The sequence below is a fragment of the Bombina bombina genome, chromosome 6 (assembly GCF_027579735.1).
Source record: "Bombina bombina isolate aBomBom1 chromosome 6, aBomBom1.pri, whole genome shotgun sequence".
NCBI classification, from domain to species: Eukaryota; Metazoa; Chordata; class Amphibia; order Anura; family Bombinatoridae; genus Bombina; species Bombina bombina.
In genome coordinates this window covers 1101690568-1101707938 of record NC_069504.1, presented here as the reverse complement: position 1 = coordinate 1101707938, position 17371 = coordinate 1101690568, and the positions used below count along the sequence as shown (strand labels likewise).

The following is a 17371-nucleotide window of genomic DNA, read 5'->3' as shown; positions in this document are numbered from 1 at the left end:
GTGGTGGATTTCTCAGGATCATCTGTCTCAGGGCACATGCTTCCGGAGACCCTCCTGGGTGATTGTGACCATGGACGCCAGCCTGCTGGGCTGGGGAGCAGTCTGGGACTCGTTAAAGGCTCAGGGCCTGTGGACTTGGGAGGAGTCTTCTCTCCACATATACATCTTGGAGTTAAGAGTGATCTTTAATGCCTTGATGGCTTGGCCTCGGTTATCTTTAGCCCGGTGTATCAGATTACAGTCGGACAACATCACCTCAGTGGCTTACATCAACCACCAGGTGAGTCTGAGTTCCTTGGCCATGAAGGAGGTGGCTCGGATTATGTAGTTGGAGGAAGCTCACAATTGACTTCTATCTGACATCCACATTACAGGAGTGGACAACTGGGAGATTTTCTGAGCAGACAGACTTTCATCCCGGGGAGTGGGCTCTCCATCCGGTGGTGTTCTCCAGGTTAACCCTCAAGTGGGGGGTGCCAGAGTTGGATCTGATGGCGCCTCATCAGAACGCCAAGCTTCCAAGGTACAGTTCAAGGTCAAAAGATTCTCAGGCCGCCCTGATAGATGCTCTGGCGGTTCCTTGGGATTTCGGTCTAGCATACCTGTTTCCTCAGTTTGCTCTCCTTCCACGAGTCATTGCTCGTATCAAACAGCAAACAGTGTCTAATTCTGATAGCTCCTGCATGGCCTCGCAGGATCTGGTTTGCAGAGCTGGTGAGGATTTTTTCTCTTCCTCCTTGGAGGTTACCTCTGAGGAAGGACCTTCTAACTCGGGGTCCTTTCCGCCATCCCAATCTAGTTTCTCTGAAGCTGACTGCATGGAGATTGAACGTTTAGTTTTGGCTAAGCGTGGATTTTCTGAGTCAGTCATTGATACTATGCTTCAGGCCCGCTAACCAGTTACTCGTAAGATTTACCATAAGGTATGGCGCAAATACCTTTATTGGTGTGAATCAAAGGGCTTCTCTTGGAGTAGGGTCAAGATTCCTAGAATGTTGTCTTTTCTCCAGGAAGGTCTGGAGAAGGGTTTGTCAGTCAGTTCTCTGAAGGGTCAGATTTCTGCGATATCCTTTTACACAAGCGTTCAAACTTTTTGTCAGGCCCTGGTCATAATCGGGCCGGTGTTTAAACCTGTTGCTCCTCCTTGGAGCTTGAACCTTGTGCTTAAGGTTTTGCATCAGGCTCTGTTTCTGCCAATGCTTTCTGTAGATATTAAGTTGTTATCTTGGAAAGTTTTGTTTCTTATTGCCATTTCCTCTGCTCGCAGAGTTTCTGAACACTGGGCTCTGCAGTGTGATTCGCCTTACCTTATTTTTCATGGGGATAAGGCGGTCCTTCTTACTAAGTTAGGATTTCTCCCTAAAGTGGTTTCGGATTGAAACATTAATCAATAAATTTTTGTTCCTTCTCTTTGTCCTAATCCTTCTCATAAGGAACGTCTTTTGCATAACTTGGATGTTGTGCATGCTCTTAAATTTTACCTACAGGCTACTAAGGATTTTCGCCAATCTTCTGCCTTTTTGTTTGTTTCGCTCGAAAGCGGAAGGGACAGAAGGCCTCTTCTACTTCTCTTTCCCCCTGGTTGAGAAGTATGATTCGTTTTGCCTCCTCCTGCTGGCCAGGAGTGAATATCCCACTAGTAATTGGAATGACGTTGTGGACTCTCCATGTCCGGAAAGAAAGAAATTTATCAAGTAAGCATACATTTTGTTGTTTATACTATCCTGGAAGTTGTTCGTTGTCTACTGCGCCAGATTCCTTTTTTGGGTCCGCTGTCAAAGGTGCAGTCATCGTTCCAGCCAGATGAGTGGATACTTGGAACAAGCAGCTATCTGTTTTTTTTTTCTCCAGCACAGCCACAGCTTGCTGCCAGTGAGACAGCCACTGTTAAGTGCCGGCCTGCCGTTTTGCATCGGTCACAATACAATGCCATCTATCTTGTGAGTGTATTTTCATCTATTCTACACTGAGGCTCCCCTTTATCTCTTTCTTTTGATTCCCTGCAAGCAAGGATTGGGGCTATGCTGTGTCCATGTCAATCTCTTTAGTAAGAGTAAGGGTGGCTTTTAGCAGTTAAAATACGGCGAGCTGGTCTTTGCTTACCGTTCAACATTTATGCTATAAACATTTATGCTATATAGAAAACCAGGGTTGGTTACTCTGTTTTTTCTTGTACCTTCAGGTCCCTGTCAGCGACCGGATGGGGCTAACACACCTGAATGTGCTGTGACTGCTTCACAGATGAAGGGTAAGTCCTTTCAATTATATTTCACAGATATTTAGAAGAAAGGACTAGAAGATCAGGAACATAATGGGACCTGCTTCCTCCTGAAGGGATTAAAATGTAGTACATGTGTATCTGTTATTTCAGATATACTGTGGCTGAGCAGCTAGCTGGTTTTTACCAGGTACAGGGAAGTTGCCGCACCCAGGGCTGGTATTTATTCTTTTAACCTTGAATTATGGTGGGTCGGGATGGGGTATCGGGGCAATACTCTCACGTTACTCTGTTTCCCTGTGTGGTCTGTCTTTAAAGATCTTGTAATGCTTATTTACATTATATTTGTATGAGACCAAATACTTTTGGCCTCTATATCGTCCTTTTTCCACTACCTAGTGAGAGTTGGGACGTTGATGGTGCAGTTTTGATTTAGTGCCCGTTTTTTATATACACCTGTAGAGATTGAGGTTTCTTTAAGGAGTACTAAGGTTTGTGGTAGTGTTGCCGCTTTATATATAAGTGCGAGAAGTCAGCTTTCTACTTATCCTTGCCTAGCTTTTTGTTGGACAGAGTCCTGTTGGTACTTGTGAGGAAAGCTTTTGCCGCCATTGTGGGCGGATACAAAGAGCTGCTCTGTTTACTTCACAGCTATAATTTTGCATCTGTTAGATCAGATAGAAGGGACCTTTTCTATGGTGATCTTTTGATTTAGATCTCTCATGTCATGGGGGCCTTAATTGATGATGCTCTCCTCTTAATATTGGCATAATGTATGGAGGTATAAGGGGTTATGCAGTATTTATACTAGAAGTTTTTTGACTTTGTCTTTGGTTTATCATACAGACAGTCTTCTCTCTGTGGGGGCAGTGATGGAATCATTCAGTATGGGCTCTTAAGCGGATTTCCTGCTGCTGACCTTGCCAGTTTTCCTAAACTTTGCTCTTTTGTTTAGTGGGGGTGACAGCGTGACATGTCAGTCATGGAGCTCCATTTGATATGTGAATATTGGCAAAAGTATCCCCCGCTCTACTATAGTTAGTGTGTGACTCTAAGTCTGGGGACTTTGCTCTGGCGTTTATTGGCTTTTCTCTGTACCATTTTTTTCTTTTAATGATTTAATTCAGTAATTCTAGTTTACAGCTTCTAGACCATTCCTACATTTCTGTATGGGAACGGTATTATAGCATATTCTGGTGTATGTAGGGATGATAAACATTTGCTAGATTCAAATATTTTATTCCTGTATGTTTACTATAAGTAGTATATTCTGACTATTGTTATCAGATCTGCTTGCTTCATCTTTTATCTGATATGCATTTTTCAGGTGTATTTAGGAATTTTACATTTGCATGTTTTATCCCCATCTCTCTCAGTAGTCGTATAGACTAGTTTTTATAAGCATCTTTTCTGCTTATCTCTTGTCTTTTGTACATAATATTTATATGCTTATCATGTAAGCATGTTCATGTCTTATTCCTATTTTTTTCCAGGTAAATCTGGCATGCTAGCATTTATCTGTATTTATCTTAGCTTAGGGTATAGCTACATTTACAGAAATGCTATGATGTTGAGGGTAGTCTGCCTGACAGCAGGCTATGGTATAAATGGATTTATACCAATATTGTTATATTGGTTTATCCTATTGCTTTTATGCATTTTAAATGTATGTTCTAGGGATTTTTCACTCTATCTTCTACGGTAGAGGTGGATGTTGTAGTGACTTTAAGCTTGATTTTTGCTTTATGTCTCTAAAGGGATTATTTACTTTTTATGTTTGTATCCCTATCCTACTGTAGATAAAATTGTGATAAGCATTATGTAGCTTATTTTAATTTTTCTTCTGCGGTGTCTACTCATGCGTGCTTTTATAAGCGTTCTTGTTCATCCCTATTTTTTAACATAGGAGTATTTTGTTTTATTTCCTTTTGTCTTCTGTATATATTAAAAGGAATTTTTGTTATGTTTACCCAATCTCTTTTCTGGAGAGGTTTATTAGAGATATTTTTTATTACTTTTTAAAATGTCAGTCTGGTTTAATGGCGTGATGCAACTGCATTAGCCTGAGACTTTGGAGACCAGGGTTCAATCCTAAATGAAGGTAATCTAACCAACAATCCTTCGGTTTGCCTTTTTTTGGACTCTTACAATATGTAGTCCTTCCTTTTGACCTAGCCTCTGCCCTTTAGTTATCTACGATGGTTCTAGAGATTTTCCTGTCCATAGACAGATCTCATATTTGCTGGTTGAGGAACTGCAATGACGGCATTCCTAACCTATTTCTTGGTTCAAGCGTCATCTCTTCATGTAGCACAATCCCATACGGATCTTCTATCGGAATCTCTACTTGGTAGATAAAGATATCCTTTTTACAAAGGAAACTTTGGGGGCCGGCGTATTAAAGCGGGCTTTATATCGCATGGAGGTGCATCAGCTATGGATTTTCTTGGTCAAAAATTGTCATAAGAAGCAGGCCATGAAGCTTAGTGATTTACCTTGTGGCTATTCAGCTCAAAGCAGCTACTGGCGTTGAATGCCCCTTTATTCAATCTCCTTGGAGTTTTTTTTTCAGATGGGAGTCAGGAAATCAAGTCTTCTTACTACCTGTCTTTCTTTCAGCCCTTTGTTCATCTATCAGAGGCACTGTGTATGGTCGTAATTGGTCTAATGGGGGCTTCCATAGTCTTATTTTTTTTCTATCTGGGATTTCTACAGTATTGGTTCTCAGATGTGGATGGTATCCTCTTGGATGTTTTTCAGAGGATTGTTTAGACATCTGGACGAAAGATACCTGTCCTGGTGTTTCTTTCAGGACCTGTCTTAGAGCACATGTTTCCAGAAATCTTCTTGGGAGATTGTGTCTAAAATTACCAGCCTTTAGGGCTGGGAAACTGTTTGGTTTTTCGTTATATATGAACTCAAAGGAGTCTACCTTGTCTATAGTTATCATAGATTTACAGCAATGTTTTTGCTCTGATAGTTTGTCCTCATAGCCGCTTGTCCGATTTTTCGCTTTTCAATCGGATATTCTTTCCTTGGTGGCGTATCTTCCACCAGGGAGGAACTCGGTGTTCCTTATCTATGTAGGAGGGGACTCGCTTTCTTCTGCGGGTTCAATCTCTCATTTGTCTCTTTTTTTCTTTTTTTTTGTCATGGGTGGACTACTGGGAGGCAGATTTTTTTGGGCTGACAGGTTTTTCATCAAAGGGAGTGTCTGGAAGTATTGTCAATGACAATTCTCAGGTGGGGACATTTTCTGAGTTGGTTTTGATGGAGTCTCGTCTGAACGCAAGCTTCCAAATTGCGAGTCAGATTAGGAGATTCGCAAACGGTTTTAATTGACACTCTAGCGGTTCATTGGGACTTTGGTCTTATATTCCTTTTTTCTCTGATTGCCCTTCTTTCTGGGGTGGTAGCTCGTATCCTCAGGAGTGGGCGTAGGTGTTTCTAATCGCTCCAGCCTGACCTCACAATTTTTGTCTTCTGGTGAAGATGTCGTTCCGGCTCTCTTGGGATAGCTCAGCTGATAGAGCGGAGGACTGTTGTGCTAAAGCAGTAATCCTTAGGTGGCTGGTTCAGTTCTGGTTCTAAGGACTCCTAGGCTGTTTTTTTCAGGTTTTCTCTGGAAGAAAGTGAGTTTGTTTTACGTGTTCTGTCCTTTCTGCAATGGGATTTCTGTCTGTATCCTGTAGGGTCAGATTTCTGCCTCGTCGAGTCTTTTATAAAGCATCTGGCAGTCTGGCCAGATGTTCAATCTTTTGTTCAGACCTTGGTCATGAATCAAGCCTGTGTTTTTGTCCTATTGCTCCTCCATGGAGCCATTTTTGGTTCTTAAGGTTTTGTAAATAAGGTCTGTTTAAACCTATGCACTCTGATAATAAATTTTGTTAGCTTGATATTTCTTCTGCTTGCAGTGCTTCTGAATTTTCAACTCTGCAGTGTACTCCCCCTTATCTTATTTTTTTTAATGAGGATATGGCGGTTGTCCGTACTAGTTGGGTTTTCTCCTAAGGTGGTAAAGAATATATCAGACAGCGCTTAACTTGTGTCCTGTAGCTCCTTAAGTGGTTCTGGTCCCTAGTTACCAGAGAGAGAGAGATGCAAAAGAAAAGAAGGTACTAGAGGAGTGCCTCAAAAAGGGCTTTCTTTCATGTAATTGGCAAGAGTCCATGAGCTAGTGACGTATGGGATATACATTCCTACCAGGAGGGGCAAAGTTTCCCAAACCTCAAAATGCCTATAAATACACCCCTCACCACACCCACAAATCAGTTTTACAAACTTTGCCTCCTGTGGAGGTGGTCAGGATAAGGCGGTGTTGCGAACTTCTTTTAAATTTTTACCTAAGGTTGTGAATTCTAACAACATTAGTAGAGAAATTGTGGTTCCTTCATTATGTCCTAATCCTAAGAATTCTAAGGAGAGATCATTGCATTCTTTGGATTTAGTTAGAGCTTTGAAATATTATGTTGAAGCTACTAAGAATTTCAGAAAGACTTCTAGTCTTTTTGTTATCTTTTCCGGTTCTAGGAAAGGTCAGAAGGCCTCTGCCATTTCCTTGGCGTCTTGGTTGAAATCTTTAATTCATCATGCTTATGTTGAGTCGGGTAAGACTCCGCCTCAAAGGATTACAGCTCATTCTACTAGGTCAGTTTCTACTTCCTGGGCGTTTAGGAATGAAGCTTCAGTTGATCAGATTTGCAAAGCAGCAACTTGGGGCTTCTTTGCATACTTTTACTAAATTCTACCATTTTGATGTGTTTTCTTCTTCTGAAGCAGTTTTTGGTAGAAAAGTTCTTCAGGCAGCTGTTTCAGTTTGATTCTTCTGCTTATAATTTCAGTTTTTTTCATTATAAGATTTAAACTTTATTTTGGGTGTGGATTATTTTCAGCGGAATTGGCTGTCTTTATTTTATCCCTCCCTCTCTAGTGACTCTTGCGTGGAAGATCCACATCTTGGGTATTCATTATCCCATACGTCACTAGCTCATGGACTCTTGCTAATTACATGAAAGAAAACATAATTTATGTAAGAACTTACCTGATAAATTCATTTCTTTCATATTAGCAAGAGTCCATGAGGCCCACCCTTTTTGTGGTGGAATTTTCTTGTATAAAGCACAATTTTTCCAGTTCCTTATTTTTTATGCTTTCGCACTTTTATCTTATCACCCCACTTCTTGGCTATGCGTTAAACTGATTTGTGGGTGTGGTGAGGGGTGTATTTATAGGCATTTTGAGGTTTGGGAAACTTTGCCCCTCCTGGTAGGAATGTATATCCCATACGTCACTAGCTCATGGACTCTTGCTAATATGAAAGAAATGAATTTATCAGGTAAGTTCTTACATAAATTATGTTTTTTTGAGGCGCTCCTCTAGTACCTTCTTTTCTTTTTCTCCTAAGGTGGTGTCAGATACCAACATCAATCAGGATATTGTTGTTGCTTCTTTTTGTCCTTTTCCTTCTCCGAAGGATGGGTCTGTTGCATAGCCTGGGTTTTGGGCGTGCCTGAAATTCTATCTATCAACTAGAGAATTTTTGACAGTCTACTGCTGTTCGTTGTTTTTTTCTATGGTAAAGCGTAAGGGTCAGAAGGCCTCTTCTTCTCTTTCATTTTGGTTGTGAAGTGTTATTTGGTTGGCTTATGAAACAGCTGGACAACAGCCTCCTGTGAGAATTACGGCTCCTTCTACTAGGGCTGTCTCTTCTTTCTGGGCATTCAAAAATGAAGCTTCAGTGGTACAGATCTGCAAGGTGGTCTCTTGGTTTCCCTTGCATACTTTTTTCAAATTTATCAGATTTGAGGTTTTTGCCTCAGCAGAGGCTTTTTTTCGGGAGGAAAGATTTTTAGGCGGTGGTGCCTTCTGTTTATGTAGGCCTGTCTAATTCTTCCTCCCTTACATTCTGTGTCCTCTAGCTTGGAAAATGGTTCCCACTAGTAATTTAATGGATTCGTGGACTCTCCATGCCATTGGAAAGAAAACAAAATTTATGCTTACCTGATTATTTTCTTTCCTGGCATGGAGAGTCCACGACCCGCTCTTAATTTACTTTTAAGACAGCTTTTGGTATATTTTTCCAACTTCTATACTTTTGTGTCATCTTCTCTTTCCATATTCCTTTGGCTGAATGACTGGGGGTTTGTGGGACGTGGGAGTTATTCTTCTTTGCCTCCACCTGGTAGCCAGGAGTTGAATTCCCACTAGTAATTGAATGGATTCATGGACTTTCCATGCCAGAAAAGAGAAGAATTTATCAGGTTAGCATACATTTTGTTTTTCATTTCCAATTAGCCTGAATCTCCATGGATTTTTGGTCTCCATGATGGAGTGAGGTCAATTGTGCTTGAAAAGCCACGATTGGAAAATAAACCTCCTAAGAGCTCCTTAACTTCTCAGACCCCTGTATCTTTCCTAGGGTCCATTTTCATTTCCAATTAGCCACTCTTTAACAGGGCAATGCAGACTCAAGCTGCAAAGGCTGCAACTCATTTTCCTTGCTTCAGTAGTTCTATTTATGGAAGTAGTGGGCATCATGGTAGCTGCTTCAGGCGCCGTTCTGTTTGCCAGATTCCATCTGCGATCTCTCCAATAGAGGATGTTGAATCAATGGAAAGGAGATTATGAAGATCTATCTGACAGTCCTTCTGCACTTAAAGACGAGAGAAGTCTCTGACTTGGTGGCAGTCTCTCTAATCTCTAGTCCAGGGGGCCTCCTTTTACTGGCCACTGTGGGTAATCATTTCCATAGATGCCTCTCTGACATGTTAGGATTTGGTCTGGGGGTAACAGAGACCACAAATAGTTTGGTTTACTCGGGAAGAAAAGGTTACCCATATACATTCTGAATCTTCAGGGCTACACAGAGTTGGTCCAGCCTCAGACAGAATAATTTGTAAAGATTCCAGTTAGACAATGTCACAGCAGCAGCTTACATCAATCACCGAAGCAGAACTCGGTTTCCTGGATATGAAGGAAGTGACCCGCACTTTTTTGCTCTGCTTTGTCTTCCCTGCTTTTCGGTTTCCTCCATTTAATTCGCTAATATGAATGACACTTCAGTGTAAGTGGGAGTGATTTATAGCTCTGGTATGTTAGGGTGTTTTTGCCTAGTCATAAATGACTGGAGGGTATTACCCATATGTGATGTCTTGTGGACTCTCACCATTCACATCCGAGAACCAATACTGTAGGAAGTGAGAGCCATTTCCATCCTTTGTGAATCCCCCTTTACTACTAACATCCTTCTCACTTGTTTACTGTCATCTGGAAATGTCCATGGTTTTCCGAAAAAATCATTCCTGAAGCAATTCCAGGCCAAGCCGTGGATGACTAATCATTTTATGTTTTTACTTCCATTATAAAATGTTTCTTCTTTCCCTGATCCTTTAGAACCTCATCTCAACTAACTTTCCTGGTCTCAAACGTTCTCCTTACTGGATGGAGTAAATCATCCTGTACTCTCAAATTGGGTAACTGTTCTTTATTGGCTCTCCTCATAACTGACCGATTTGTCTACTTCTCTCAGGTTTGTCAAATCTTCTTGATCCACAATTGAGTTTCTCCAATCTAGTATTGATGCTATGGGAGCTGGTTAATATTTGTCTACCATTTACATAATTACTGGTACCACTTAATTCTGCATACAATTGGGCTCTCAGATCTTTAGAATTCCATATGACCTCTGCAGTAGAATATTGCTTCTCCAGAAATTAGTTTTTCTTTAAATTATTTCAATTCTTTTGTCTTAAAATAATTGAATAAATATTTAGTTACATTTTGTTTCATTTTTACCAAACATTAGAAGAAGCGTACACACAACCTTTTGACTCACCTGATCAGATAACAAAACTGCTTAAAACAAGTTTCCTGACTTTTAAACAAATTGTAGAGCATCTTAGATCTAAGAAGGGAAGAGCCTTTCCTCCCATGCAGTCATTAAAAAAAAAACCCATTTTGTTTTCTTTTACTCTTTAAGTCTAAACATTTTGCCTATACCAGTCTGAGTTTGATGCTCCTGTTTATAATTTTGACAAAATCTACTATCCCATCCTTCCTTAAAGACCTAATGGACTGTGAGGCCGAAATGTCATTGTTCAACTTTCCTCCCACCTTGAATTTTCAGAAATATCCATATAGAAAACAAAATATATCTTCCTTGTCTTGCTTAAAAACAACCATGAAGCCAAGTCCAGAGACTCCTCCTTTATCATAAGATAGAGAATACAATCTAAAAAAGTGTTTCCAGTTTACCTCTTTTATCAAATTAGCTTCGTTCTCATGTTACTCTTGGTTGAAGAGATATCTAGATAAGGTAGCATGCATTGTCTGGAGCACTACATAACAGGAAACAGTGCTGCCATCTAGTGCTCTTGCTAATGAATACAATTGCTGAAAAACTGTTGCCATATAGTGCTGCAGACATATGCGCACTCCTGGACTTGCCTTCTTGCTTTTCCACAAAGGATAACAAGAAAATGAAGACAATTTGATAATAGAATATACCATTTTAAAAAACTTTCTTATTTACTTCTATCTGAATTATGAAAGAAACATTTGGGGTTTTATGTCCCTTTATTATGTATGTATTATTTTTGTGTAATTTTTGTGTACGCTTCTGGTTCTTTTCGCGCACAGGCGTTTTTGGGATGCTTTAGTATTTTTAAATCACGCTATTTACACGTGCGTTTTGTCAGTTTTTGAGCACGCTATCAGTTGTGGTTGTTTTTAGTGCGCTCTTTTCTCTCACACATTCTTATTCTTTATGATGATCAGGAGTCTGTTTCTGATCATGATTTGAATCCTCCTTTTTTTTTTCTTTTCTTGTTTAAGGTTGATCATATTTGTTTCCTTTTGTAAGTGGTGTCCTATACTTATCAAGATCATAAGGTATCTAAGCATTTCTGTTAAAAAGCCTGGCTGTTCTTTTAATCATTCAGATAGGTTTAAGAAAATGTATCCTTTATCAGCTTTTAATCTTGAGGTTTGGGAAACAGTTCCTAAGGTGGATGGGTCTATATATACCTTAGTTAGGTGTACTACCATTCCTTTTAGAAGATCATTCTTCCTTTTTTTTTTTTTTCTTAGGATCCTTTTCAGCAAGCAGGTTTTCTTTTTAGGGGAAGCAGTTAACGTTGCCTTTGTGGCTGCGGCTTCTCCTGTTTGGTTGAAGAGTATAAGCAGTTTTCGGATGATTCTGCTAGTAAAGATTTTCTAAACCTTATGGGTCTACTGAAATCTGCCAGTGCTTGCATTTGTGATACAGTTATGGACATAATTTAAGATGAATTCTAAGAGTAACCACAAAGCCCTTCTAGAAAGAATTACTAATGATATAAAGTCTGGTCAGCTGATATTGTTTCTAAACCAGACTTTTATCGCTTTTTCTTTTCAGGGAAATATGTTTGTTTCTGTGTTAGATGCTATTATTTCTACTGTGACAGGAAGTAAGGGAGATTTTCTTCCCCAAAACAAGAATTATAAGGGTAAATTTAAAGCTAATTGTTTTCGTTTCTTTTGTCAAAATAAGGGGAAAAATCTCCTTCCTTCTCTCAGAAACAAGGATCTTCCAATTTGAACTAGGCTTCCATGCTGAAATTGAACAGATCCAAATAATCTTAGAAATCTACCCCCTCATCTTAGTCAGCATGAAGGTGCTGCCCCACGATCCAGATATTCTGGTAGGGGGCAGGTTGCACCTTTTTTAGGAGGTTTTGTTCCAGTGAATATAGTTTCTAAGGGTTATCAAATAGGGTTCAGGGTGAGGCGTCCCATAGGAAGGTTTCTTCTTTCTTATTTTCCGACGGCTCCTTTAAAAGCAAAAGCCTTTTTTTCAGTCAGTTTCTGATCTGAAATCCATGGGAGTCATTGTTCCAGTTCCAATTATGGAACAGGGGTTGGGTTTCTATTTGAATCTCTCAATTGTTCAAAAGAAGTAAGGACATTTTAGAGCAGTTCTGGATTAAAAAGCCCTTAATAAGGTTCTCAGGGTTTTTACCTTCAAGATGGAAACTATTTGGACTATTCTGCCTTTTTATGCAGAAGGTCATTTTATGTCCACAATAGATTTAAAGAATGCCTACCTTCATGTTCCTATTCACAAGGATCACTGTCCGTTTCTAAGGTTTGTAGTCCTGGATAAACATTTTCAGTTTCTTGCTCTACCATTTGGTCTGGCTACTGTTCCCAGATAATTTTCAATGGTTCTGGGTACTCTCTCTTGTCTGTGATAAGAGCCCATGGTATTTCAGTGTTTCCTTATATGGGCAATAATTTGGTACAGGATCCATCTTTTCATTTAGCAGTATCTCACCCCAACAGTTTTTTGTTGTTTCTTTAGCAGCATAGTTGGAGAATCAATTTTCCAAAGAGCCCTCTATTTCCCCAATCCAGAGTCACTTTTCTGGGTGTTCAGATAGACTCATTTCTAATGAGACTCTGACTGAACAAACAAGATTAAAGCTGATTTCAGCATGTTCAAATTTTCAGTGTGTTCTGTGTAGCTCCTTTGTATGGCAATTCTAGGTCTGATTGCTGCATCAAATGCTCTTCCGTTTGCTCATTTTCACATGATGCCTCTTCAGCTTTGTATGCTTCAGCAATGGTGCCGGGATCTACTCAGCTTTCTCAGAGGATTTATTTGGATCCCAAGACAAGCAAGTCTTGGTTTTGGTGGCTGGATCTTTAGTCAATTATTTAGGGGGCTTCTTTTGTTTGTCCTATTTGGATTGTGATCACAACAAATGCATGTCTTTCAGGCTGGGGGTGCAGTCCAGGGGTTTTAACGGGCACAGGAAGTTTTGTCTACTCAGGAGGCAAGGTTCCCTATAAATGTTTTAGAACGCTGTGCAATTTTCAAGGCCCTTCAGAGTTGGCCCCTCTTGGAAAGGGAGTCTCATCTGCATTTTCAGTGAGCCAATGTTACTGCAGTGGCACTTATCAGTCATCAGGGGAAACTTGCAGTTCCTTAACCATTAGGGAAGTATCTCAGATTCTTTTCTGGCCTAAGAACAATTGTTGTCTAATCGTCAATCCCTGCATCCTGGGGAATGGTCTATTTATCTGGATGTTTTCAATCAGATAGATCTGATGGCTTCTCATTTGAACAACAAATTTCCCATGTACTTTGCGAGTTCCAAGGATTTTCTAGTAGCTCCATGGTCTTTTCATCTAGCTTCTATATTTCCTCCTCCGTTTCTTCTGCGAATGGTAATTGCCAGGATCACACAAGAGGTTGTCATCAGTGATACTGATTGCTCCGTCCTGGCCTAGCAGAACTTGGTTTGTAGATCTGGTTCAGATGTCCAGTTGTCCATCATGGCCTCTTCCTCCATCTAAAGATCTTCTGTCTGTTTTCATCAGGATCTCTAAGCTTGATGGCATGGTGATTTAACAGTTCTTAGAGGGTTTATTCTGAGTCTGTAGTTGAGCCTTTGAGGCTCATAAACCTGTGACTAACAAAAGCTATCTTAAGTTTTGGAAGACTTTTATTTCTTGGTGTTTGGATCATGCTTTTTTTCTGTTTTTTTTTTTTTTTTTTTAGGATTTTGTAGTTTCTTCAAGATGTTTTGGATAAGGGTCTTTCCCTCAGTCCTCTTAAAGCTCAGATTTCAGCTCTTTCATTTCTGTTTCATAAAATGATTGCTAATCTTCTTGAAATTCAGTGTTTTGTTCAGGCTTAAGCATGGTTATCCGATTTCTCCTCTATGTAGCCTTAATCTGGTTTTGAAGGTTTTGCAGTTTCCTTCACTTGAGCACATGCATAAGGTAAGGTGGATATTAGGTTTTTATCTTGGAAGTTTTCTTTTCTTTTGGCTCTCTCTTCTGCTAGGAGAGTTTCTGAATTGTCTTCCCTTTCTTGTGATCCTGATCTTATTTTTCATCAGCATAAGGCAGCTGTGAGAACTTAGTTTGATTTTCTACCTAAAGTGGTGTCTTTAGACAACTTGAGTAGGGAAATTGTTGTTCACTCTTTTTGTCCTAATTCCAAGAATTCTATGGAGAGGCTTTTCTATAAGCAGGACGTAATTAGAGCTTTGAAGTACTATTTGCAGGCTACTAAGGTTTTCAGACAAAGCTCTAGTTTGTTCATTTTGCTGGTTCTAGAAAAGGGCAGAAAGCGGCTGTTTCTTAGGCGTGTTGGCTTAAGCTTTTGATCCAGAAGGCCTACTTGGAGAGGTGGGTCAGTCTCCTGTTAAACAGATTACTGCCCATTCTACCAGATTAGTTGCCACATACTGGACCTTTAAGAATAAGGCTTCTTTGGATCAAATTTGCAAGGTAGCTACTTGGTCTTCTTTGCATACTTTTACTAAATTCTACCATATTTTTTTTTCTACTCCTGAAACAGCCTTTGGTAGGAAAGTCCTTCAGGCTGCGGTTTCTGGTTGATTTATTTTTTATGTTATGTTCTTATTGCTTACTATTTTGCATAATAAAAAAAAGTATTACATTTTTAAATAAATAAACTGAACATAATTATATATCATGCTTGTCCTGCCCTCATTATTTGTGGACTTCACTGCTTCGGTATTAGTTTCCCAGAAGTAATGGATCGTGGATTCTCACCACCTGTATGAAATAAAACATCATTTATGCTTACCTGATAAATGTTTTTCTTTTGTGGTGTTGAGTCTACTAGACTCCAACCTGTTTTTTTCTGGTAGTAGCTTTATTTTTTTCTTCCTTGCACCTCCATTTTTTTGCCTGTTTTTTTTTTTTTTTTTTTGCTCTTACTACATTTCCTACCTATTTTCCTTGGCTATTCCTCAGACTAGTTTCTAGTAAGGTGGGAGGGGTTTTATAGAGCTCATGGGGTTTGGGAATCTTTGCTGCCTCCTAGTGTCCAGGAAGAGTAATTCCCACCACCATGAAAGAAATTAATTTATCAGGTAAGCATAGTGGGGGTTTTTAAGGAAGCATTGCTTGGAATGTTCAAATTTGTTTGTCTGAGATGTGCTGAACAAGTATTTTAAAGCTGAGCATTTAGTTTGTTGGATATGTCCAGTTTAATGGTATTTAACATGCAATCCCTTTGTTTCTGCAGGTAAACGGCCAAAGAAAGGCATGGCGACAGCCAAGCAACGCCTTGGAAAAATCTTGAAGCTCAACAGACACGGCCATGCGCGCTTCTTTGTTTGATGTGGTGTTCTTGTCATCCTTCCAGCAGATAACAGTATTGAAGGAAGCAGAAGCCTGGAGCTCCTGTTCTTCCGCTTGTTAGGGTGGACTTGTATGTCCGACACCAAGCACTGCCTGACGAACAAAGATTTCTGCGCTTTCACTGTGCCACACCAACTCAGCAATAACCGGAGGAGAAATGTGGAGCCAGAACTCAAGGACTCTTAAGTTTGGGAGAAAGCCTCTTGGGACTCAAATAGGATTTGGTTCCTTTTTTTTATCTTTTATTTCCTTTTTTATGTTTTTGTTTTGCGCAGCTGGGAAAGGGGGTAAGCAAGGGGCATGGGTGCTTGAATGGTATCCAATAATTTATTTCAGACAGATTTCTAAATGAATTTTTTTTCAGAATTTTTTTTTCTTTTTTTAAAATAATTATTTATTTTTAAGACTTTTTTGGACATTCTTCTTAATTTTAGATTTTAAGTAATGTGAAGATTATATTTGTGTATTTTTGTTGTTTTTTTCCTTTGTCTCTGATATTTGTGTGGTGCAAGGGAGAACCAGCGGAAAAAAGGGGAGTTTACTGGTTTCCTTAACTTGATATTCAGGTTGTAGTCTTAAACAGGGATTTGACACATTTTGTTTAATTATTTTTAAATTAAGACATTAATATGAAATCCATATTTTATTTTTTGTTGCTGTTTTTGATCAGCTTTTCAATTATTTTTTTTATATAAGCTGTCGGCTCGTTTTAAGTCAACACTGTATTATATTTTTGGGTGGAAGATGATCTTTTAAGAAGACATCCAATGCTTTTCATAACAGAAACAAGGGCTAAGCTATTTTGCCATGATCATTTTATTTTATTTTTTTAAATTTTAACAGTAAGCATCAATTTTTCACGTTTTTATTGGTACATTTTAGGATCCCCTTGATGATGGAGTTAAAAAAGGTGCTAGATTAAATTTGCACCAAGTTTCTCTGAAGGAATGAGGGCCGAGTGTACTCTTATGATGTCAGACATTACTTCCAGCCATTTGTTGAAGGGGAAAGTGTTATTCTACATTTGATAACTTCATCATATGAACGAGAATGTTAATTCACAATTAAAACAACATTTTGAACTTATATGCAAAGGTGCAAAACAATATAATTTTTAAGGCTTTTCCTTTTTATAATTCTGAATATTTTTTTTTTCTTCTTTACAAAGCTTTAACTGAATGATAGGCATTTGTTTAAATAAGCAGCCTTTCAAAAAAAAAAAAAAAATACCACAAGGATCTCAGGGTAATGAATTTGGAAGATGGCAGAAAGGTGCCAATTTACATGGGCTTTTACTTATGAAAACCTGCAATCATACTGCCACAACTTGTATCACTTTCACCTACAACTTTGCATATAATCGTTCCAGCATTGGCTCATTGAAGGAGACAGACGACTGCTGTGTTCTGAGCCTTTAAAAAAGAAAAAAGAAACAGAACACTTTAATTATTTCTCTTGTTTTTGTGTTTTATTTGTATGTGTACACATTTATTCAATCACATCTCTGTGCCAGTCTTGCAAACACATGCCAGTCTTGATTCTCTTGTATATAATGCTGATTCTAGATTTTGTATTTTCTGTAATATAAAATTAAATATTTAACACCCTCCCTTCCCTTTTAGTTTATGGTTTCTGCTGTTTATTTATTTTGGCATTGATTACAAGCATTAGTAAATAATTGTTTAAAAACTAAGCAGAAGTTTTGACTTTACACTTTTGATTGATTCCATTATATGCAGAGCTTTGGGAATATGATGTTTTACTTTTTAAAAATCATTTTCTTTCTCCAACATAGGTGTGTCCGGTCCACGGCGTCATCCTTACTTGTGGGATATTCTCTTCCCCAACAGGAAATGGCAAAGAGCCCAGCAAAGCTGGTCACATGATCCCTCCTAGGCTCCGCCTACCCCAGTCATTCTCTTTGCCGTTGTACAGGCAACATCTCCACGGAGATGGCTTAGAGTTTTTTAGTGTTTAACTGTAGTTTTTATT

At 39.1% G+C, this 17371-nt stretch overlaps 1 protein-coding gene across 2 annotated transcripts in view; it reads left to right on the top strand.

Moving 5' to 3' along the window:
• KDM7A (lysine demethylase 7A) overlaps nucleotides 1-17000 on the top strand; it is a 318101-nt gene extending 301101 nt beyond the window's left edge. For both annotated transcript variants that reach the window (XM_053719030.1, XM_053719029.1), the window contains exon 20: nucleotides 15264-17000. In XM_053719030.1, the coding sequence (XP_053575005.1) occupies nucleotides 15264-15358 (95 nt within the window). In that variant the 3' untranslated portion in view covers nucleotides 15359-17000. The remainder of the gene's footprint in view (nucleotides 1-15263) is intronic.
• Nucleotides 17001-17371: the final 371 nt, after the last annotated feature.